General features: G+C 41.7%; 2 protein-coding genes across 2 annotated transcripts in view; one reads left to right on the forward strand and one right to left on the reverse strand.

Annotated features, from left to right (window-relative positions):
• Positions 1 to 19,821, reverse strand: part of gabrb3 (gamma-aminobutyric acid type A receptor subunit beta3) — a 511,154-nt gene extending 491,333 nt beyond the window's left edge. The window contains exon 1 of the mRNA XM_059646784.1: positions 19,449 to 19,821. Coding sequence (XP_059502767.1) covers positions 19,449 to 19,549 — 101 coding nt within the window. The 5' untranslated portion in view covers positions 19,550 to 19,821. The remainder of the gene's footprint in view (positions 1 to 19,448) is intronic.
• gabra5 (gamma-aminobutyric acid type A receptor subunit alpha5) overlaps positions 1 to 25,188 on the forward strand; it is a 115,415-nt gene that overhangs the window by 62,949 nt on the left and 27,278 nt on the right. Inside the window, exon 7 of the mRNA XM_048532664.2 lies at positions 16,735 to 16,878. Coding sequence (XP_048388621.2) covers positions 16,735 to 16,878 — 144 coding nt within the window. The remainder of the gene's footprint in view (positions 1 to 16,734; positions 16,879 to 25,188) is intronic.

A 25,188-nucleotide genomic window follows, 5' to 3' on the forward strand; every position in this document is an offset into this window, starting at 1 on the left:
TTGAATAGAAAATGTTGCAAGCAACCCTGATCATACTTCATCACATCCTACCCCAAAAGGAAACTATCCCATTTGTAACTTCCTCTGTCTCCCTCATCTCCAATGTGATAATGCATATAGTATATATGTACACACATAATATTTATTTTTCAACAATACCCTTCCCATCATAAGCGGCAGGCCCTTTAAGGCTACCTTTTTCACTTCACACTTCTGCTTTATCAACACCCCCACATTTCCTGAACCAGTACGGGGTTCTCCTTGTTCTCACCTTCTTCTACACTAGCTGCCACTTAAAAAGGATCATTTTCCAACATTTTGCCACCTCCAGCATCAGAAAGCACATCTTATCTACTATCAATATTCCGAAGGGGGTCATCCCTTCTGCAAAAACCTCATCTCTCCTTGACTATCAACTCCAACGCTCCATACCCTTCCCGGGCACTTTTCTGTATTGTAAAGCGATGGACGGTGTTATGAACAGTGTTATCAAGTAGCACTTTTGTGGCAATAACCTGCTTGCAGAGGCACAGTTTGGGCTTTACCAGGGCCACTCAGTTCCAGACCTCATTAAAGCTTTAGTTCAAATATTGACAAGCAAGCTAAAATCCAGGTGAGGTGAGAGTAAACACCCTTGAAATCAAAACTGCGTTTAACTGGTTATAGTATCAAGGAGCCCTAGTTAAACTAGATGCAATGGGAACCAGGGGTTAAACTCTCTGTGTGTTGGACCCATACCTTGCACCTAGGAGGATGGTTATTGTTGGAGGACATCTCTGTTGGAGTTCCTCAGGGTAATGTCCAAGTCCAACCATCTAAGACCTTCCCTTCATCATAAGGTGAGAAGTGGGAATGTTTACTGATGATTGCAGTATTCAATACCATTCACGATTCCACAGATATAGAAGCAGTCCTGGACAATATCCAGGCATGGGCTGACAAGTAGCAAATCACATGACTGCCACCCAAGTGCCAGGCAATTATCATCTCCAACAAGTCAGAATCCAACCATTGTCCTTGTCATTCAATCGTAATAATACAATTGCTGAAACCCCAGTTACCAACATCATACAGGTTACCATTCACCAGGAAGTGAACTGGACAAGCCAGATAAATATTGTGGTTTCTACAACAGTGAAACACTTGGTAGAATACAGGGACTAACTCACCTTATGACAAGGGCAGAAAATACATGGGAACTCCACAACCTTCAAACTTTCCTCCAAGCCATTCACCATCCTGACTTGGAAATATATCACCAGGCCATCAGTGTTGTTGGGTCAAAATCCTGGAACTCTGTCCTACTGGTACTGTCTACCTACAGAACATGGACTGCAGCAGTCAAGAAGGCAGCTCATCACCATCTTCTCAAGCGCAACTGGGTTGGGCCATAAATGCTAGGTGAGTCAGCAACACTGACATCCCATCAATGAATAAGAGGAAGCACAGAAGATGAAACACCTGCCCTTTTACCTCTTCCTGTGTCACCCTAAAATACCCCAAATAGTCATTTTAGATGAAACAGTGATAAACATAAACCTTAAATGATGATTAATGTAATCACCGCTCATGGTAGTCTCTGGCACAGTCATAATGTATCTCCCTGCAAGCCATAAGGTCCGGGTTCGAGGTCCACTCTAGTACTTAACGGCCAAGGAAAATGAATATGACCAAATGATTTGAGAATCAACCTGTAAATCTTTCAACAGATGCCATTGGTAGACTTAAAGACAGGAGAGATTCCGAGAGAGCCATGTGGTGGAACCAACGTCTAAGACTCTGGAATCATTATTCACAGCAACTGACCTCAACCTGGCTGTAAAAGTACATGCAGCCACAGCAACGTGGTGTCGCTGTGTGAACTGTAAGCACCACTATTCATTGATCGAAACCGAAGGAACCAAACACACATTGAGTGACTGCTTTGCGGCATACCTCTGCTCAGTGTGCAAGCATAATCCCACACGTTCAGTGACCTGTCATTTGAATTCTCTAACACACTTCTATGTTGACCTTTCTGTCTTTGGCTTGCTAATTTGTTTCAGTAAAAATCAATTGAAGCTGAACAGAAATTCACTTTTGAATTTGAAACGTGACAGCCTCCTGGACTCAACAATTGCCTTCTATAATTTCAGTTGATCATCTCTGCTTTTAGCGTTGCAGGATCAGCACAAAACATACGCATCCAACGATTCCTTTTTTTTATTCATTCACAGGATGAGTGCGTCACTGGCTGGGCCAGCACTTATTGCCCAACTCAAATTGCCCAGATGGCTGTTGGGAGTCACCAAATTGTAGTGGGTCTGGATTCACATGTTGGCCAGACCAGGTAAGGATGGCAGTATCCTTTCCGAAAGGACATTAGTGAACCAGATGGGTTTTCTCAGCACAATTGAAAATGGATGTGACGCCTGCATCCATGCTTGAAACATATTATCTCTCCAACTTTTTCTAAAGTGGTGAGAGATCTTAAAGTGTAGATGTACAGAGGGACCTAGGTTTCCTTGTCAATAAGTCACTAAGGGCTAACAAATAATCGCAGTAATCTATGAGGAAAGCTAACGGAATATTAGCCTCGATTGGAAGGGGATTTGAGTACAATGTGTGCAGTTTGTGTCTCCTTATTTCAGCAAAGATAATATTGCTGATAGAATACAACCAAGGTTCACAGAGCAGCAGGACTATCCAATGAGATAGACTGTGCAAATAGGCATGGATTTGTTCAAGTTTTAAAGAATGTGAAGCAGTCTCATCAAAAACAAAAAGCTACTTCAAGGGATCAACAGGTTTGAAGCAAATAAGATGTTTTCCCTCCCTAGATGTCTAGAACTAGGGGTCAAAATTTAACAATAATGGGGATTCCATTTAGGACCATGAATAGGAGAATTTGTTTTACTCAGAGGATGGTGAATCTTTGGGCATTCTGCACATCAAAGAGCTGTGGAAGTTCAATCTTCGAGTACATTTAAAGTAGAGATTGAAAAATGTTTGTTTTTTAATGGCATAAAGGGTTATAGGGAAACTGTGGGTAAAACAGGTCGAAGCTATTACTGTAGCTACTGGCAGGCCCGATGGTCTAATTCAGTTTCTACATTTCAGTTCTGATGAAAGTCATGGATCTGAAAAGATCATCTGAATTTTCCCAGTCCTGGAGTGATGGGCTGGGAATATGTCAGGGGAAGATTTTAGGTTTGGGAGCCTGATATCTTGCCACCATTGTCACATTCTGCCAACCACTTTTGTGGGGTGGCCACTGCCTGGGCAACAAATTGAGCCAATTAAGTGCCAAATTGAGTGTCACTTCTCACTCCCATTAGTATTTTGGCTACTTCAGGACAGTTTGGCATGTGGAGAGACTACCAGGTAAATCTTGGCAACCATCCTAGGAAGCTGTTAGGGGAAGGATCCATCATTTTATGGCTGCTCCATGACCCACAGAGGGTCTAGTGACTCCTGATGGACACTCTGGTGGAACACAGCTCTCTCCGCCAAATCCCAGTGCCTGAATGCCTGTTCCGAGAGTGCTGTAAGAACAAACACTGGTCTTTGGCAGAGGTCTTGACATGTAGGGTCCTTCTCTTCCATCTTGTAGAATTAACAGTGGCCCCCACTAGGGGCCGTTTAATGGTTTGGCTGGAGGGCTGGGAACCAAGACCCTGTCCTCACTTGGACAACAGTCTTGATATTGGCAAATGCTGGGCTGGCTGTCACCCAGCAGCGGGGCTTCGAAACCTCTGGCAAAAGAACAAAATCAGACCATAACATCTGTTTCTTTGGCCACAACTGTTGTCAGTCCCGCTGAGTATTTTCAGCATTCATTGTTCTTACAGATGTAAGGGGAGACTTTAATCCAGTTAATCCAGAGACACAGTAATGTTCTGGAGACCTGGGTTCAAATCCAGCTATGGCAGATGGTGGAATTTGAATTCAAAAAAAAAATCTGGAATTAAGAGTCTAATGACGACCATGAATCCATTGCTAATTGTCAGGGGAGAAAAAAATACCCATCTGCTTCACTAATGTCCTTCAAGAAGGGAAATCTTGCCTTCCTTACTTGGCCTGGCCTACATGTGACTCCAGACCTACAACAATGAGGTTGACTCTTGACTGCCATCTGAGCAATTGGGAATAGGCAATAAATGCTGGCATAGCTAGCAACACCCTCATCCGGTGAATGAATTTCAAAAAAACAGTTTTTCAGCAGCAACAGAGTTTGGCTTTTATTTTAGTGGTCTGGTATGCTTGCTCTTGATGGTTCCCTTGGACACAAAACATCCCTGGTGCATCTCAAAATGGAGTGAGGTTTTCTCCAGTGACTCTGATTTGTGTTTCAACCCCCAGCAGCATCAGCAGGGAAATAGCTTGACTGGTCAACTGTCTCACTGCTGTGTTTGCCTGACGAACAGCAGTTGCTTGAAATCTTGATGCCTCGATATAAGGCACAAGCAAAGTATTATTTGGGCTGTGAAGTAAGATGTTAATCAGATGAAGTCATGATGAATCAAAATTGTGAGAACAAATTGTTTTTAATACACAATGTTGTATAAGTGCAATTAGTGAAATGCAGAGTCCAAAAGTTCACAGGGTTTTGACCACCGTGAATCTTTATAAGCCAATTTTTTTTTTTGTTTTTTGCTGTCCAAAGTTAGCAAAGAGCTGATTATTCTGTCAGCTATTGGTAATATCAAACTGCAATTGGAATTATGTTGTTGAATTTCTGCACAGTTTTCTTCTCCCTGGTCAGAAAGTATTGCAGATGATAGATAGATAGAATAAGTAGAATATGACTGATGTCTCAAAGTATTATACAGCCAGTGAAGAGCTTGATACTTGGAGTCACCGTTCTAATGCAGGAAATGTGATCAGCCAATTTGTGGCAACCTCCAAAGGAGCAATTTTTAGACAACCTGTTTTCGTGGTGTCAGTTCAGGGATACACATATGAATGTATGCAATCAGTTAGGTATACTTGCCTTTGATAATCAGTGCATTGAGTATAGGAGTTGTAAGGCTGTACAGGACATTGGTTAGGCACCTTTAGAATACTGTGCACAATTCTAGTCTCCTTGCTATTGGACGGATGTTGTGAAACTAGAAAGGCTTCAGAAAAGATTTACAAGGATGTTACCAAAGTTAGAGGGTTTCAGCTCTAGGGAGAGTCTGAATAAGCTGGGGTACTTTCCCTGGTGTGCCGGAGGCTGAGAGATAACCTTAAAGAAGTTTATAAATTCATGAGGAGCCAGGATAGGGTGAATAGCCAAGGTCTTTACCCCAGGGTGGGGGAGTCCAAAGCTAGAGGGTATGGTTTTAAGGTGAGGGGGAAAGATTTAAAAGGGGCTGAAGGGGCAACTTTTTCATGGAGAGGGTCGTGCATGTATGGAATGAGCTGCCAGAAAAAGTGGTGGAGGCTGGTGCAATTACAACTTTTAAAAGCCATATGGATGAGTATATGAATAGGAAGGGTTTGGACGGATATGGGTCAAATGCTGGTAAATGGGACGATATTTAGGATATCTGGTCAGCATGGATGAGTTGGACCGAAGGGCCTGTTTCTATGCTGTATGACTCTACGTCGGCCATTAAGCCCCTTGAACCTGCTCTGCGACGTAACAAGATTGTGGCTGATCTGTTTACATTTCAAATTCCACATTCCTATCTCATACCAACAATTTTATGCAAGGCAAGAAATTTATCTCAATCCACCTCTGTCTTAAAAATATTTGATGATTTTACCTCCACTGCTGCCTGGGGCTAAAGGTTCCCAAATAACACAACTCTCTGCAAGGTTATCCTTCCTGAAAAGGTGTGTCCTAATTTTATACAGTTGACAGACAATTGCAAACATCCTTTCCTTACCTACCTTGTCAAGACCATTGAAGCTTCCATTGGTGAGGTTTTAATTTAGTGTGGCAGGGTTGGGGCCAGGGATGCAGGGGAGGGGGTGTGTAGTGTGGGAGGGAGGAAACTGATATGTGAGCTTAGATGATGCAGATCATGAAACAGGAAGTAGAACATTAGTTAGTGACGTTGTCAGTGACTGGGAAAGACAAAAGAAAAAGGATTGACATTGTTGAATTGTTCATATTTAAATGTAAGGAATATTACAAACTATGCAAATGAACAAAGGACACAGATAGACACAAGGTTAGCACAATGTTGTTGCTATAATGGAAACCTTGCTAAAGGAGGAGCAAAATTGGCATCTCAAAATCCCTGAATATAGACAGTCTAGAGTGAGTGACAAAAAAAAGGAGGGGGAGCAGTATTGGTTAAAGCATCAATCGCAGTTGTTCTAAGTGATACTAAATAGTTTAACAACTGAAGCTTTAAGGGTTGGCCTTCAGAATTAACAAAGGGATAGTCACAAGACTAGTCACGACAGACCCTCAAACAGTGACAGGAAGATAGAAGAAATTCCTGCCTGTATGAATAATAGGGCAATAGTAGTAGAAGTCTTTAACTAACCCAATGTCAACTGGGGTGCAAACAATATAAGGGGCATTCATGGCAGCATCGTAGAAGTTCTGAGGAAGGGTCACCAGACCCAAAACGTTAACTCTGACTTTTTCTTCACAGATGCTGTCAAACCTGCTAAGCTTTCCCAGCAACTTCTGTTTTTGTTCCAGATTTACAGCATTCTCTGTTCTTTCAGCTTTTAAGGGGATTCATGTCAAGCTAATTGAGAGGAGAAGCAATTCTGGATTTAGTTTTGGAAAATGAAGATGAACAAGAGGGTGAAGTGACTGTGGGCAACTATAGGGATTGTGATCAAAATTCAGTTAGATTTAGTACTATTATTGAAAAGGATAAGAGATAAATCAGTCACAAAAGCTCTTAACTGGAGAAAGTTTTGTAAAATTTGCCTAAGAAGTGATTTTGTTGAAGTGGACTGAACAGGTCTGCTAAACAAAAAAAAGTAATAAACAGTGGGAGGCACTAAAAAGTGAGATCCCTCAGACTCAAAACGGACATATCCCCTCCAAAAATAAGAATCATACTGCCAAATCTAGATTCCCATAGTTGTCTAGAAAAATACAGGGGAAGATTAAACAGAAAAAGAAATATTTTGATAGTCACAAAAATCTCAAGACTGCAGATAGCCTTGAGGAGTATAGAAAGTAACGGATAAAGTTTAAAAAAAAGGAAATCAAAGAGAGAGACTGAAAAGATATTAGCCAGCAATATAAGGGAAACGCCAATGATGTTTTACCAGTATATAGAGAGCAAAAGGAAAGTTAGGGAAGAAAAGGAACCTATCGGAGATGAACAAGGGAACTTGTGTGAAGTTGTAGAGGATATCAGAAGAATTTTAAATGAATTCTTTTTTGTCTCCATATTCACAAAGGAAAAGAATGATGTGCATATAGTAATCCAGGAGGAGCAGTGTGAAATAGTGAATAAAATAATCATGAAAAGAGAAGAAGTGTTAGAGGAGGTAGAATCCTGGAAATGGATAAGTCACCAGGGCCTAAGATATTGATGGAGTTCAGGGAGGAAATAGCAGTTACTCTGAGCATTATTTTCCAAACTAGACTCAGGTGAGGTGCTGGAGAACTGGAGAACTGCAAATGTAGTTCTAATGTTGTTTAAAAAGGGTACAAAGGAAATGCCAAACAATTATTGTCCAGTTAATCCTATTTTGGTGGTGGACATATTGTTCGAATCATTATTGAGAGACTGGATAAACTGTTACTGAGAAAGGCATGGACGAGTCAGGAATAGTCAGTGTGGTTTTGTCAAGGGAAGGCGATGCATTACAAATTTGATGGAATTGTTTGAAGAAGTGACAAAGAGGATCGATGTGGGTGCTGCAGTGGATGTTGTCTACATGGATTTTAGTAAGGCATTTGACAAGGCCCCTCATGGCAGTCTGGTCAGAAAGATAAAAATAACCCCATGGGATAAAGGGTAATGTGTTGAATTGAATCTGAGGTTGGCTTAGTAATGGGAAACAAAGGGTAATGGTTGATGGTTATGACTGCCATTGTAAATGGGAAGCTGTTTCAAGTGGTGTTTCGCAGGGCTCTGTGTTAAGAACCCTGCTGTTTGTTTTGTACATTAACAGTCTAGACTTGAATGTGGGGTCACAAATAGAAAATTTGTAGAAAACACATAAATTGGCCATGTAGTGGATATGTAGAGGATAGCTACAAGCGCCAAATTGATACTGATGGGTTGGTGGAGTGGGAAGGAAACTGGCAGATGGAATTCAACTTTGATATGTGTGAGATCATGCATTTGGGAAGGTCAAACAGTAAAAAAGGAATTCATAACAAATAGGAATATACTGAGAGGGGTAGACAAAGTGAGAGAGCTTGACTTGCATTTACTGAGGTCCTAAAAGTATCAGTAGAAAAGGCTGTAAAGAAGGATATGGAATGCTACCCTTTATTGGCAGAGGTACAGAATTCATAGGTAGAAATATAATGATGAACCTGTGTTAGACACCAGTGAGGCCACAACTGGAGTACTGTGTGCAGTTCTAGTCACCATATTACAAAAAGGAAATAATTACTTTGGAGAAAGTGTGGAGAAATATTACTAGAATGTGGCCAGGGCTGGAGAATTGTAGCCACGAGGAGAGATTGGAGAGTCTGGGTAGTTTTCCTTGGAATAGAGAAAACTGAAGGGTGACATGATTGAGGTATAAAAAACTGTCAGGGGTAGAGATAGAGTAGACAGGAGGAACCCGTTTCCCTTGGCTGAGAGTTCAAAAACCAGCAGTCATAGATTAAAGATAAGTAACAGATGGATCAAGGGGTGTGAGGAAAACCATTTTTACGCAGTGTGTGGTGGGTGACTGGAATTTGCTACCTGAGTTTGTTATGGAGGCCGAGACACTAAACTCTTTTAAAATGTACCTGGATTTACACCTTAAATGCAGTAAGCTGCAGGCCTGTGGGCCATGTGCAGGAAGATAGGATTCGAGAGTGCATCAGGGTATCTTTGGATCGGCATGGACATGATGGCTGAATCATATTGCATATGTTGCATATTTCCTATGGTTCTATGAACTTCTCATCTTGGCTGCTATTCCCAATCTGATTTCCCCCATTTACAATCACCAGTAATTTTTCCAATCCTGTTATCACAAGCACCCAATATTTTATCTTGTATACTTTGCCCTACATTTTAATAAGTGTTAGGTGCCTTGCAGAATACTCCCACTAGTGGCTTCTTTGCCCTGCGGTTTCTCATTTCCAACCAGGCTGATTCAACATCCTGGTCTCCTGAACCAAAGTCCTCTCTAATTATTGCACAAATGCCACCTTTGATTAACAGTAATTGATTAACTTCCTATTTTTCTTGAATATTATATAGTCCTCAACACTCAGGACCTAATCCTTGACTTCCTGCAGCCCTATTTCCATAGTGGCTACCAGATCACATTTATTTGTTTGAGTGTGTATACCAAGCCCTGAGGTTTGTCTTTTTGTTATCTTTGTAACGTCTGTCTTGATGGAAAATTCCTTGTTCTGTTCCTCTCTGTCTCTTCCTGCCATGATCTGAATCAATTCCTATGTCACTATCTTCCTGCCTTGTCTGTCTCTACTCTTTGACATACCACATCTTTCCACATTTGATCCCTTACCCCATTATTTAGTTAAAAACAATCTATATTCCCTTCTTATGCAGTTTTCAAGTGCACCTACCCATGTGGTTCAGATGTAGCATGCTCCAATGGCACAGCCTCACTTTCCCTATTAGTTCCAGTAGCCTTTGAATTGGAATCATCATCTCGGGACTGCAGTCTCTGACATTCATACTCTGCTCTCTAACTTTATGCTTTTGAGGTTCTGATCCTTATTTAGGACTCGGCTGTTCATATTTGCTGTACAGAACCGCTTTCCTAGTTCTACTTATTCACTGGATATGGACCCTGACTACTAGATCGCCCTCCTCCTACTGGACGTTTCTTTCCTGCCACCAGACAAGCAACACCCCGAGCCCTAATGTCAGCCAAACAGGCTGGGAAAACCTCAGGCCTTTTAGACAACTACAGCTCTTATTTGCATTCGCGTCCCTGACCACTGAGAAAAAATCAAACAGCCTTTTTTTTCTCTTTATTCTCATTAACTGGATGAGGGTATCACTGGCTAGGCAGCATTTATTGTCCATCCTTAATTGCCCAGAGGGCAGTTCAGAGTCAACTACATTGCTGTGGGTTTGGAGTTAAATGTAGGCCTGACCAGGTCAGGAAGTCACTTTCCTTCCTGAAAGGACATTAGTGAACCAGATGAGATTTTCCTGACAAACAACATTGGATTCATGGCTGTCATTGGATTCTTAATTCCAGATGTTTTGTTATTGAATTCAAATTCCACCAACTGCAGTGGTCAGATTCAAACCTGGGCCCCTCAAACGTTATCTGGGTCTCTGGATTAACAGTCCAGCAATAATACCACTAGGCCATCGCCTCCCCTACTCTAAGTAGGACAAAGAATCCAGGCCACTCTCCCCATCTCTAATGCTTAACGGTGTCTGTAATTCAGCCTGCAGCTCATAAACTCTGAGAAGGCGCTGCTCTGCCTTCAAACACTTATTGCAGACATATTTGTCCTGGGTCAGAATGGTATCCAGGTGTTCCCACAAGCTGCAGACTTGATACATCACCTGTCCTGCCATCCATAATGATTTTTAATTCTTTATATTATTCACTTATTTATGTTCCCTTTTCTATGCTTGATTAACTTTATCCCCCAGTTTTATACTCTGTTAAAGTTTAAGAATAGAAAAGGCCTAACTACTCACCAGAGTCACACCAAACAGATGATTTTCACTTTAGAAGAGCAAGAATCAATTTCAACTGGCTCCAATCAATCTAGGTCCTATATACTGGCAGGAAAATCACAGAAAAGAACTGCCAGGGTTGTATTGCATCTATGTAGGAGAGTAGACATCACTATCTCCTCATCCTGCCGTTATTCCTAATATTGGTTTGTAAGGGGATAAATTCAAGAACTGCCTGTCCCTATAGAAAAGTAAAGAAGGGCAATAATGGGAAATGCAATCTGGAATAGAAATTTATTCCATGTACTGGCCCAAAAGAGGTGGTGCAGTATCTGACACAAGTTATGCACAGTGTCCGGTATTATTTCCATTGTCTGCACCACTGCAGAAGACAAATCTCTCCCAAGATTCAAGAGGGTACCATTTCAAATTGCATCTCCGTTAATTGCTGGCTATTTCAAATTCACTAAGACCTGTGGGCTTTCGGGTTCACTGATTTTAAAATGGCATTTTCCATTGTTATAACCGAGATGGATTGAGTGTGTTGTTGTTCTCACTCCAATTGTTCCAAGGTAACAACAATATTTTACTCAAGCCTTGATATAATAAGTCAAATAATTTCTCGATATTATACTTAGAAAGAAAAGATCCATCAAATTTTTTTTCAATGAGCACAAAATAATTGATTTATTATGAAATAAAACCCATTGAACAAAGATGCCAAATTGATTAACATATGCAATTTGTTGATAAAACATTTGTTCTTCAAAATAATCTGAATGCACTTCAGGTACAGGGGAGGAAGAAATGGATTTCTCTCTGTAGGGATTCACTTAAAAAAAATCTTTCTGGCCAATGGGTGGCATTCTTGAAGGTAACTATGAAAAGGCATAGAATCTTCTAGAGTGTTGATCTGATGATCATATCACTAATCACTCATGATTACTTCTACAAATCTTGTCCGACAAAGCGTGCTCAGGAACCAGAATATTGAGAGGTTGTTCCAGATACTTATCCAGAACAATCATGTTTCACAGCCAACATGTTTCAGTAACAGGAGACACTAGCAGAACAGATTGTCCTTTGGCTGGCTTTCCTCAAAGAATTCCAAACAGAAAGCCATATATTAGTCCAACAGCCTCAACAGAGGATCTCCAATAAACACAGAGTTTATATGTCATATGCTTCCAATAAGTCTCAATAGAACATCGTCAATTTCCAAAGGCCTTTCAGTGACTGTTTTAAAAAACCTAATTCAGATTGTTGTGTACAATTTAAAATCAATCCATTTTTCCACAATCCTTCAATACTCAAGTCTTTGAAGAAATATTAAATATTGAAGCAGCTTCTTAACACCTTGTGGAACCACAGTATGTATCCCCTGTAATATAAGAGAAGCAAGCTAGTGATAAACACAATTAAATGATTTATCACACTTCTCAGATATTAAAACACCGTCATTGTTTTCAGTGTAAAAGAAACGTCAGTATCACACAAGATGTATCATACATACAAGTATATTTTAAGGCTGTTACTGCAGTGTTCTTACAATGGCAACAGAGAAGTGGGAGATTGCAGAAATCAGTGCTAAGTGCACAACGCCTCACAGGAATGAAAATCCTAGTCCTTCAGGCTTTCAAAGGCATTCTCCAGTTCACAGATTCACAGGGATAATGGGAACTGCAGATGCTGGAGAATCCAAGATAATAAAATGTGAGGCTGGATGAACACAGCAAGCCCAGCAGCATCTCAGGAGCACAAAAGCTGACGTTTCGGGCCTAGACCCTTCATCAGAGAGGGGGATGGGGTGAGGGTTCTGGAATAAATAGGGAGAGAGGGGGAGGCGGACCGAAGATGGAGAGAAAAGAAGATAGGTGGAGAGAAGAGTATAGGTGGGGAGGTAGGGAGGGGATAGGTCAGTCCAGGGAAGACGGACAGGTCAAGGAGGTGGGATGAGGTTAGTAGGTAGGAGATGAAGGTGCAGCTTGGTGTGGGAGGAAGGGATGGATGAGAGGAAGAACAGGTTAGGGAGGCAGAGACAGGTTGGACTGGTTTTGGGATGCAGTGGGTGGAGGGGAAGAGCTGGGCTGGTTGTGTGGTGCAGTGGTGCAACTCATATTCCGCTTGGGAACCCTGCAGCCCAATGACATCAATGTGGACTTCACCAGCTTCAAAATCTCCCCTTCCCCACCGCATCCCAAAGCCAGCCCAGTTCATCCCCTCCCCCCACTGCACCACACAAACAGCCCAGCTCTTCCCCTCCACCCACTGCATCCCAAAACCAGTCCAACCTGTCTCTGCCTCCCTAACCTGTTCTTCCTCTCACCCATCCCTTCCTCCCACCCCAAGCCGCACCTCCATCTCCTACCTACTAACCTCATCCCACCTCCTTGACCTGTCCGTCTTCCCTCGACTGACCTATCCCCTCCCTACCTCCCCACCTATACTCTCCTCTCCACCTATCTTCTTTTCTCTCCATCTTCGGTCCGCCTCCCCCTCTCTCCCTATTTATTCCAGAACCCTCACCCCATCCCCCTCTCTGATGAAGGGTCTAGGCCCAAAACGTCTGCTTTTGTGCTCCTGAGATGCTGCTTGGCCTGCTGTGTTCATCCAGCTTCACACTTTATTATCACAGATTCACAGGTATCAGATTCACAGGAATATCACCACCTGCAAGCTCCCCTCCAAGGTCTTTTCACCAGAGGAAGGGAGTCCAAGACAAGCGGGCACAGGTTTAAGGTGAGAATAAAAAGATTTAACAGGGACCCTGAGGAGGTCTTGGAACTGTGTCCCTGTTTCTTTACTATCATTCGGTCAAAAATCCTGGAACTCCCTCCCTAAGAAACCGTGAGCATCCCAAAATCCTATGAACTGCAGCTGAACTGCAGCAGTTCATGGAGGCAGCTCACCACCGCCCTCTACAAGGCAACTTGGGATGGGCTGTCACTGCTGCCCAAGTCAGTGACATCCACATCCCATGAACACATAATGAAGAAGAAGTATTACTCTGCTGCCTCAGGGTCCATGTGTTCACAGGGAATGTTGAGTGAAATCAATTTCTTTAAGGGACGTGGGTGTGGCTGGTTTGGAGTCACGCCACATCAGGTAAGGATGGCTGGTTTCCTTCCCTAAAAGACATTCATGGGCGAGATGGGATTTCATGGTATTAGGCAATGGGTTACATGGTAGCATTAGGCTAGATTTTAATTCCGAATTGTCACTGAATTCAAATTTTATCATCTGCCATGGCAGGATTTGAACCTTTTCACCAGAACATGAGCTGGAGGTTCTGGATTACAATTCCAGGGACATTACCACTACACATTGCCTCCCCAGTGATGCTGAAGCAAAATTAGGCAAGGATTGTGAGAAGCAGTGTGCAGCATTTATGGCTCTGTAACAGACATTAAAAAAGAAAAGCTAATTAATCAACCTGTTCGGCCATGTTATGAGATATCTCAATTTCAGGGTGGGACTGCGATGCAGACCTTCTGGCCCAGCAGTAGGAATACTCCCATGACATCACAATAGCTCCTTGACAGGTTTGTACATTCAACAAAAATGTATTCATGTTCACTACATTTATTCATATAATGACTAGCTATATGAATGAATGTATCTTAACAGCATCACCAACAATGTCTACAATTGGATCAATTCCCTACTAGTTTACCAAATTGAGGAAACGTGAAGTGTAATGTGATGTCCTTACTTCAGGTCAAAAAGATCATTTCCCACTGACCCCTGAGGTGTGTCATGTCAAACATGTTGAATAGTAATGTGAGTTTGGACTGTGCAGATACATTTCAAAACATTGGACCTGTGCACAAGAAATGAACTCTGAATAGCTAATTGAAGTGGCATAATATTTATTTTCTCGTTTTTGAGATGTGAAAATTGCTGGCAAGACTCAGATACATTGCTCATCTCTAGTTGTTCTTGGGAATGTGGTGCTGAGCTGCCTTCTTGAACTGGTGCAATCAGACTGGTGTAGGTATAACCAATGGAGCTGTTGGCAACAGAGTTCCCAGATTTTGGCTCAGCAACAATGAAAGAATGGTGATAGAGTTCCAAGTCAGTTTGATGAGTGACGTGGAGAACAGTTAGCAACAGTTGCTGTTCCTATGTTTCTGGACACAGATTTTGAAGGTGCTGTCAGAGGGAGCCTGGTGACTTACTGCAGTGCATCTTGTAAATGATACACACTGCTGCCACTGCGTGCTAGTTGTAGAGGGAGTGAATGTTGAAGATGGTGAATAAGGTGTCATTCAAGCTGCTATGTCTTCAATAGCCTCAAACTTTGTGCATGTTTTTGGAGCTGTAGTCATCTAGGTAAATGGAGAGCATTCCACCACACACTCTTGGCTTGTGTGTCGTACGGGGACAGGCTCTGGGGAGTCCAAAAACAGATTACTCACCAGAGAATTCACAGCATCTGACATCATCTTGTCATCACAATATATATGTTATAGGTTCAGTAAATTTTCTGGTCAACAGTAACCCACAGGGTGTTAATGTTGAAGTGATTCAGCAATGCTGAAGCTGCTCAATGTCAAGGAAATATATAGAATCGTTGAATCATAGAGTACAGAAGGCCCTTCAGTGGATCTAGTCTGTAACAAAAAAAAACTAATCTGAATCTACACTCGTCCCAGCTTCCGGCATTTTGCCCATAGCCCTGAATGTTATGAGTGCTCACCCAAGTACATTTAAAGACTGTCAGATTTCCAGCTTCTACTACCCTCCCAAGCATTGCATTTCAGATTTCCACCATAGTCTGGGTGTAACTGTTTTTCCTCAGATCCTCTCTAAATTTCCCTTTGTCCCACACCTTAAAATTACACCTCCACATTGTTGAACCTTCATCTAAGGGGCATAGCTGCTTTCTATCCATGCTGTCTATGCATCTTTTACACCACAATGGGGTGTGGTCTCAGCCTCCCTGCTCGAAAGCAAACAGGGTTTATTTAGGTTCACTGTCATTGGAGATGCTCATTGTTTACTGATCGTCATCATTTTTAACCACTGGAGATTGTAAACAGATAAATATGGAGCCTTTCAAAATGGGCATGATGACAGGGGGTGGGGGTGGAAGGTGCAGAGTTGCAAGTTGTAGAATTGGATCGGAGCACTCGGATCAGATTCCTGCCATCAGGAAACTATCCCCAATTAAGTCTGGGGCACAATGAGCTTTCAAAAATTCCCAAATCAACCTGTTCAGAGGTGTCATTATTCACTTCTAGGGCAGATAAGACTTGAACCTGGGCCTCTTGGTTCACTTTCACTTGGAACAGACTTTCCCCAATGAGTTTGATACTGGAATCTTGTCCAGAGGAGCAGGATGTCAATTTGCCTCATTCATAGAAAAGAACAAAGAATAATACAGCACAGCAACAGGCCTTTCAGCCTCCAAGTCTGCACCGATACATTTTGGCCTTTCATTCTGAAACTACATGCACTATTTGAAATTAGTTATCCCTGATCCCATCAGAATTTATTGGTGGCTCAAGGATGTAATGAAACTAACTGAGCTCTCTCAAACTTCTTGAAGGCTGCAAAGCCGCAACCAAGAGGCTTGTCTGGGGCCTCATAAGGCGATCGATCATTGTTGGGTACTCAGTGCCAAACTTTTGGACCAGATTTTTGGAAGTGAGCTGCTGAAGGTCACCCTCTGTCTTCATGTCTGACCGTCTCACCAAACCCCCTCATCCCAGGGCAAACCTTTACCCATGGCCCCCTTCCCACCACTCACCACTGTACAGGGATCCACTGGAGATGGATTTTATTTGGCTGTGAAGTATTGCCAGTTGCAGCCACCTCTCACGTTGGTGAGTTGGTGGGTTTGGGAACCCATGTTGCTAATGTAACAATGCAAATCCTGTTACTGAATCTACTTGTTTCAAATAGCAGGACACTGCGAGGAAAATCACAGCCCAAACAAACTCCATCAGGCTGCAGGAGCGACGGTTTGACTAACATATCAAATCTCTCATATTCCCAATAGATGCTTATCCGACCTCAGAAGTTATTTACACATGGACGAACGAAACTCACAAATCGGTGGTCGTGGCAGAAGATGGATCGCGTCTAAATCAGTACGATTTATTAGGTCAAACTGTGGGTAGTGAACTTATCCCTTCAAACACAGGTCAGTTTAGATTTTCACCTACTTTTGCTCAAAGGTATGAGATAACTGCTACACTTTAACTCAAGATTTTTAGAAAAAATTTCAGTGGGTCATTTACTTATTACTATGTTATAAGTGCCCATAAATTTCAGGTTCTAATAGCGAGGAGACTACTCTGTGGAGAAAGGACCACACAGTTGAAAGTAAAAACAGGAAGTGTTAGAGGAACTTAACAGCTCTGGCAGCATCTGTAAAGAGAGAAACAGAATTAAGATTTTTAATCCATGATGTGGAGGTGCCGGTGTTGGACTGGGGTGGAAAAAGTCGGAAGTCACACGACACTAGGTTATAGTCCAAAAGTATTTGAAATCACAAGCTTTCGGAGCATAGCCCCTTCATCACCTGACAGTCCGAAAGCTTGTGATTTCAAATAAACCTGTTTGTCTATAACCTAGTGTCGTGTGACTTCTGGCTTTGAATCTAATATGACTTTTTCTGGGCATGTATCTTCCGATGTGGCTGCTTTACTAAACAATGTTGTAAGCAAATAAATCTGCTGCAAAACCTGCTGAGTTTCTCCAGCACCTTTTATTATGTCTGAGATTTTCCAGCATTCACAGTATTTTTGCTTTCACATAATTAAGGTTACTGATCCTATCAACGGTGCTCATTTGTTCCAATGTCCAACAACTGCTGGCTTGCTCTTCGTTTGTAAAATGTACGCTACCTTCCTTATGAAACCATTTCATAGTATAAGCTGTATTCCGAGCTGAAACATACTAGCTGGTTTTCAGTCAGTAACAAATTGCAATTCCCTCAGGACACAGCTGGTGGTGAATGAAAGCTGGATACAGCTACCCTGACTGATCCAGAAACAGTGTCTCCATGAGTTGGTGCTTTCAGACCAAGGAGGTTTCCGATCATGGGGTAAGTCGCCCATTGGTCCACACGATATAGATCACGCAGCTAAACATTGGCTTCGCACGACGTCGTACCCAGTCAAACAGTCCGCTCTGATTGGCTGCTGGCTGTGAAATTTCACACACATGGGGCCGGCAACTGTTATGGCCGCACTGGATTTCCCCGCCCCCCGCAGAACAGACTGGCGCTACTCCAACGCAGCAGATTCACTAATTATGCCGAAGGTAGTTGTTTTATCCGCGTCGATGATTTGAAATCTGCTGCTAGGGCCGGTCACAGAACTCCACCAAGGATTTGGGATTAAGGTTTAACAATTAGGATTTTATTGAAATTACTTTGCTGCACAACGCATTGGTTCGCCTTCGAGCTGTGGAGAATTCCCTAAGGTCCGGACGTACTGTCGTTGACCAAAACAACGATAGTGCTCATTGACTTATTTCTAAGGGTAAATGGTCAACATGCAAACTAATACGTCAGATTTTTTTTGCATTGAATGAATCAATTTTTGCACACGCGTGCGTGGACATATACGGAAAACACTGCTGGGAGGGTGGTCCTTCCACATTGTGGCTCTCCCATAGTGTTTTCAATGGGCCGTGGAGCGCAAATACAACTCGTGACATTGTGTGTCTTGTTATTTGATAGTCTCATGAAAGAATATTCCACAGGGTCAAAAGAAAGCTATTTGCAGTGATTCTGAGAATTTAGGGTGGGTACGTCTGATTCCTTGGCAGTTGGAAAAAGAAACATGGGTTTGAAGAAAGTTAAGAAAGGAGCCCACACTGAATCATCCAGCCACCCGCATCATGAGGGAGTATCTAGGTGTGAGAGTTTGCCTGCAGGAAGCGCTGTATCCTTCATTTGCTCGGAAGTGCGTTGCACTCCAATCTGCCTTTCGGATTACACCGAGATGCTTTTTTTCCGTATTGCGTAAAGACGCGTGGTATTAGAGGATTGCTTCCCCCCCGCCCCCACTTGTTAAAACGGGGCGTAAATCGCTTCATAATTTCAGTGATAGGCAGAAACGCTCACAAAGATCCTCACAGAACTCCAGAAATTATTTGAAGAGTACACAAAAGAGGCAAATCGGACGAGAGCATTTGAAAATAAAATCACAAACGCTGAAAATATTAACCAAGGCAAAACTTACATCTCGTGGCGTTTTCTGCTTCCTTTCTTCAAAGAGTATATATACACACAGTCTGATTCAAAAATGCCTGTCACTAAGTGAGTTGCCTATTTGGAGAGCTGTCACAGACGCGGGGGGCCGAATGGACTGCCTCTGCATTTTCGTGGTGCTGTGTTTATGGCACCAGGTTAATTTGCACCGTTAAGGTAATTGAGAATTGTTCTTGCTCTCGCCCACCATCTCCCCCCCTCCCCCCGATTTAGGGTGCCCGACAGAGTCACTTCCTGTTTCGATATTCTAGCACTCCTGAAATGTTCTGAGGAAAAGGTTGAGTGAGACCTTTGATTTATCACTGAGGGCATTGACGGCTCAAGGCAGGCTACAGTATCCGCTGGTCTACAATGTATTGTTCCATGGCAACCCACAATGAATGAATGAAAGCCCCCACCTCCCATCGTTTATTCCGAGCAACATCGCACTACACTACAGTGCAGACCTGCGAGTTCAAGTAGATGTTCGCACACTTCAAACTGGGACTCACCAATTGACGATCATGGCCGCGTTGTTTTCTGCAGCGAATGGTATTTCCCCATTGACTTTCAGCAACAGGATGCTCACCAGGAGACCCAGTGCTTCTGACATGGTGCTGCTTGGCGATCTGTACCCCTCTCTCTGGCAATAACACGTTCAAAAAGGACAGCAGGCAACCGGCTGGCGGCCACATGGCCCAAGGAGACGAGATATTTGACACATTTTCACCTCACATCGTGTGGCCCTTCCACATTGTGGCGTTCCCGTGATGTCTCAATGGGCCGTGGATCGCAAATACAAGTCGTGAACTTGTGTCCTATTTTTTATTTGATAAGAATACTCCACAGGGCCAGAAAAAAAACCTTCGACTGACACGACAGGCGCTGTATACGGTCCACAGGAATCAGGGCAGAGTGGATGTGACACACTGCTGGATGCAGATTGCAATGAGGGATTAGTAGGCGAATAAAAATCGGCTTTCCAACAGAGAGCAGCCGCCGTGAGCTCTTTTACGGACATAGATAAGTTATGTCCATTGACATTACACAACTGAAGCACTGACTCAACATTTTATGAATAACTGTTTTCGTCCATTTCTGTCTTAAGTACTGATTTTTATTTGACTTTTCTTCCTGAACTTGCAGAAAGAGTTAAACAGCAGTGCAAAACTATGTTAAAAAGAACGCGCGTTAAAATCTGTTCTGGTGCATATAGCTGATCTTAGGTGGAACTGTGGCGTACTGACAGCTGGATTGTCACCTGTTGCAGGACAGTTAATTCTACACTCTGGTTGCAGTTTGAGAAGTGGGACTCTGTCCAATGAACCAACCTAGGAGTCAAGAGTGAACTTAATTCTGGAGCGAATGGAGGTGGCGGAAGCCAGATAAAGATGAGTTTTCTTTGCGCCTTGTTGATATCCGGACTTTAACCGGCTCCAAAGTAAGATAGTTCCATCGTATCTCGGCGCTTCCAGATTAACTTTCTCAGCCCCATTTAAAATAAGTCTTACTAATTTGGTCTTTTCTGTCCCTGTGCCTCAGTTGCTGTTCCCCTTAATTGGTATTCTTGTGAACTGTCAGGATGATTGCAAGACTAGAACCCTCCGCAGAATATGTTTTTTGAGTACCCTAGATTCTACATTAACAAACACCTATTTTTATACCTGTGAAAAGGTATGATAAAAGACCAAATTGTATAGTTCAACATAATTAATTCTTAAATTGTTGTTTAATTGTTGTATGGCATCCTGGTTGACAAGTGAACTCAAGTAGTGCAGGGATAATGGGAACTGCAGATGCTGGAGAATCCAAGATAATGAAGTGTGTAGCTGGATGAACACAGCAGGCCAAGCAGCATCTTAGGAGCACAAAAGCTGACATTTCGGGCCTAGACCCTTCATCAGAAAAAAATGATGAAGGGTCTAGGCTCAAAATGTCAGCTTTTGCACTCCTGAGATGCTGTTTGGCCTGCTGTGTTCATCCAGCTACACACTTTGTTATCACGTAGTATGGAGCTTTATTGCTTCATTGCTAGGCCATGCCGGTTTGATGAGCAAGTCAATATCTATGAAGTCCCCTAAGTATTCTCTCCAATAAGATGGCTTGGAGCACAGCTTGAACCCCACAAGGCAAGGACAAGCTGGACATTCGAGATAACAAGGTGTAGAGCTGGATGAACACAGCAGGCCAAGCAGCATCAGAGGAGCAGGAACGCTGACGTTTTGGGCCTCGACCCTTCATCAGTGATTTCTGAAGAAGGGTCCAGACCTGAAACACCAGCTTTCCCGCTCCTCTGATGCTGCTTGGCCTGCAGTGTTCATCCAGCTCTACACCTTGTTTTCTCAGATTCTCCAGCATATGCAGTTCCTACTATCTCTCAAGCTGGATATTCAGTCAGGTGGAAAAACATGATCTGAAGACCCTATTTATTTAATGAACCAGTCTGCTGCAGAGGTAGAACCAGACAGTGCCAGGATGAGTGGATGACAGAAGTCGGGGTAAACATTATCTGAAAACTCCAAATTTGGGACAGCCAGCCCAGTGCATAGTGGTAAGACCTCACACGGTAAGGTTAAGCTTGGTTTATGTAGGTGCTGGACAAGAAACTAGGTTAAGAAATTTGCACAGCAAAGTGAAATGAAGTGATTTCAAATCTATCAGAACAGAATTGGGGTGACTAGATAAAGAAATCAGTTAGAACACTCCCAATTCAAAGTATATGGCTGCTAATATTATTTCACTGATGAAAATTAATGTATTCCTTTTGTTGAAATTGGATGGATACATTGTCTATGTATCTGAGTATTGCTGAAAAAAAAAGACAGGCTCTTGCATTAAGACTGATGCAAGAGTACCAAATTGAAAAGGAAACATTAATTAATTAAACAACATTGATTGATGACTATCTGCATCACTGAGTGACAGATGCACACTGTTCACTACATAGCACATGCATGATTATTAGATTGCATCTCAATATGACTATTTCAAGACTGATTATTTTTCACATTTAAACTGACGTTCTCACTCCTTCAAAGTCATTACCTCAATTCTGCCCTCAATTAAAATAGGGTGTTGTGTGGTGATCATTCTTAGAAAGCAATCAGGAATGAGAATATTTGAACACTGTTTAGCTCCTAAGGTCAGTAGTTGTTCTGCCTTGTCAGTAACTGAAACAAACACAGTCCTGGGATTAATCCGAGTACTTCCATGATCGATACATGTGTATCTTTTTCTTCTTCTCATTTATGAAAAAAAATGCTTTGTTTCCCAACCAGTTATGGTTTTGAGATATTTTCTAATCAACCTGTTCAGACAGATGTTATTGCATACCTCTGGAGCAGGTGAGACTTGAGCTCAGGCCTCCTAGCTCAGCGGTATGGACACTATTATAATACCACAACAGCCTTCACCAACTATGTTTTTTGAGTATCAGTTCAATAATTTACCAGGTCTACTGTATCAGTACATTTATTGTTAACACATTTCTTATCGTGTGGATAAAACAACATAGGCCATTAATTTAAAATCACATTGATTGATAATACAATGCAACTGTTTCAAGTTAAAATATTCCATTTGTTATCCCATTACTAGTTGCACAATCTGTTTAGTCAGTCAATGCATGTTAATTGCTTGTAGTTACCACTCAATTATTAAAATACAAATGTTTCATTTTCAGTTTCCTCCAGATGCTGAGCTAAGGTGGATGGTGTTCAGGTTATGATGCAGGATAACTGGGCACAAATCAATGTTGCCAAATTTCACACTTGATAACCTTAGCCCTTTGACAACCAAGAATTGTTTTCAGACCTGGCTAAAGGACCCTCCCTAATTCTGTTTAGTGCAGGTCATATTTCAGCAATAAAATTGATTAACAGTTAAAAGGAAATTTATGAAATATTATAATCTTTGTAAAGACATTTAAAAAAAGACCATTCTTCCAGTCAACAACTGAAGGGATAATGTGTCAAGTTTCATACTTTAAGATTTTTATAGTAAGATAAGATGAAAAGCACATCAATTAAACACTATTTTTGTCGGAAACTTAGACTTTGTATCACAGAACAACGCTTTTCCTTTCAGCACAACTGAAATGCAATACACATATGCATCACAGGTGTATTTTACCAAATGCTTTAAGTGGATATTCAGTTTGCCTGGAATTGATTCAATATGATTCTTAGTTCTCAAGGACTTACATCTGCTCTTTGTTTTTCTCAGCCTGGGAACTTTTAACCTTAGAAATGTATTTTACGATGAGGATTTTCTCCCAGTGTTTCTTCCCCTTGTATACCTGGCAGCTCTTTCAGCCTCATTTTAACTCTTCATGATTTATTTTCTCCAATCTGAGCATTAGCTCCCACTTGCATTCACCCAAAATGAACGCCAGTTACTTATACTTGTTTCCCCTACCCTGAATTCTTACTGACCACCTGTGCCTATGAGTTTTCAGGGAAGTCTTAGAAACCTTTCCCATGAAAGAAATCCATTTCCATGCCAATATGAATCACAGACTTTTTATGCTAGACAGAAATGCTGATTAGCTATTCTTGAAATCTCAAATCTCTAGTACCTTGGAGATAATTTAAAACATATCTGTTTACAGCCTGACCCACTCTTGGTGATTTTGAAGAATCGAGGGCTTTGGTTATTGTCTCTAAATACCTTGCACATCCTTCCCAATAAATCAAATTTGGTCCCCTTTAACATTTAGCAATGAAAACAACAAGATGTATTGTCGGGCAAACTTCAGAATAAGTTAGATGATCCTCGGTATCGTAACTAAAATTAAAAGTAAGTTTTCAAATTATAACAGTCATACTTTATCTAAGTTAAAAAGATGCCAAGAAAGAGAAACATTCTTTAGCAGTTCTTTTGCCCAAAGGGATGTCAAAACCATACTGCCATGTCTTCCATCATGGGTAGGAAATGATAGTGGTCCCAAATTTACCCTGGTGCTGTTGGCACCAATCTGATCCACTCCAGCTATTCAGTCAGCTGAACCCCGAAGCAATCAGAAACAAAATCAGAAATCGCTGGGAAAACTCAGCAGGTCTGGTAGCATCTGTGGAGAGAAAGCAGAGTCAATATTTCAGGTCTAGGGAATCTTCTTCAGAACTGGAAGGATCCACAAAGAATCAGAGTTTCTCTGGCAACATATATGTTGCAGTCTGGAGGTATGAATGGTGATGGTTGACAGTCTAAGTTTCTTGACGTGACATTATCTGACCTGGAGTCACTTCTGCTCTTTTTGTTTGCCATTGACATTTGTTGAAAGGATTTATAGGTTGGTCACACACGGAAGTGAAGAGGGACATAAACGGAGCTTCTGGGTCAAGGGCAGGGATGCTACTCACTACAGCGTGTGACTTCCCATTTTGAACTGTTTACGTTAAAACTGATGCAGTCTGATTCATATCAAAATGCAAATTGAATTAAATGATTTATTGTCACTTTCATTTTACAGTGAGTAATACAGGAAAATCCAGTGAAAATCTTCAACTGTCGCCACAATCTGGCACCATTTTGAATAGTTTAAGAATAAAAAAGATATAACTTTGTAAATATGATAGATGTAAATACTTATAAACAAAGATATAGATATGATATGGTATTGTATAGAAATCAGCGTAAAACTAACTTGTAATTAAAGTCTATGGAATATTGCAAATCCAGGGCTCGGGTACTATTTGCTACAGAGACGAAAATGGCCTTTCAAACATATGAGCAATGTGTAAAGTCTGTGCATTCTACTAAGTGTTCATTTTTTTCTTAAATGCTGCTTATTATGTCAAAATGTTAACTTGTGCTAATGTATAGATTGTTATAAATTACATAATATGTAATGCTCGTTAGTCGCCAAATTGGCATTCTGTCATCTCCTTAAGTGAGAGATGTAATTTTATGCATGTCCTTTTTAAGTAAGTTTTTTCTCAGATCATTTAATGTGCAGTTTTAAGCCATATTTGCACATGTACACAAATGATTCATTCCTTTCCCAAATCATATCTACTTGTTCAAATGAAATAACTTACATCTTGCCAAGGAGAATGATGAAAGATGTAAAACCAAACAAAGAACTGCAATCTGAAACATGGAAAAAAAACAGAAATTGTTGGAGAAACTCAGTAGATCAGGCAGCGTCTGTAAGAAGAACAAAACAGAGAAATGGTTTGAGTGACCTTTCTTCAGTACTAGTAGCAGCTTGGAGAAGGTACATATGCTGTTGATGGATGGGTAGGAGGAAAA

The sequence above is a fragment of the Stegostoma tigrinum genome, chromosome 6, assembly GCF_030684315.1.
Source record: "Stegostoma tigrinum isolate sSteTig4 chromosome 6, sSteTig4.hap1, whole genome shotgun sequence".
Classification (NCBI taxonomy): domain Eukaryota; kingdom Metazoa; phylum Chordata; class Chondrichthyes; order Orectolobiformes; family Stegostomatidae; genus Stegostoma; species Stegostoma tigrinum.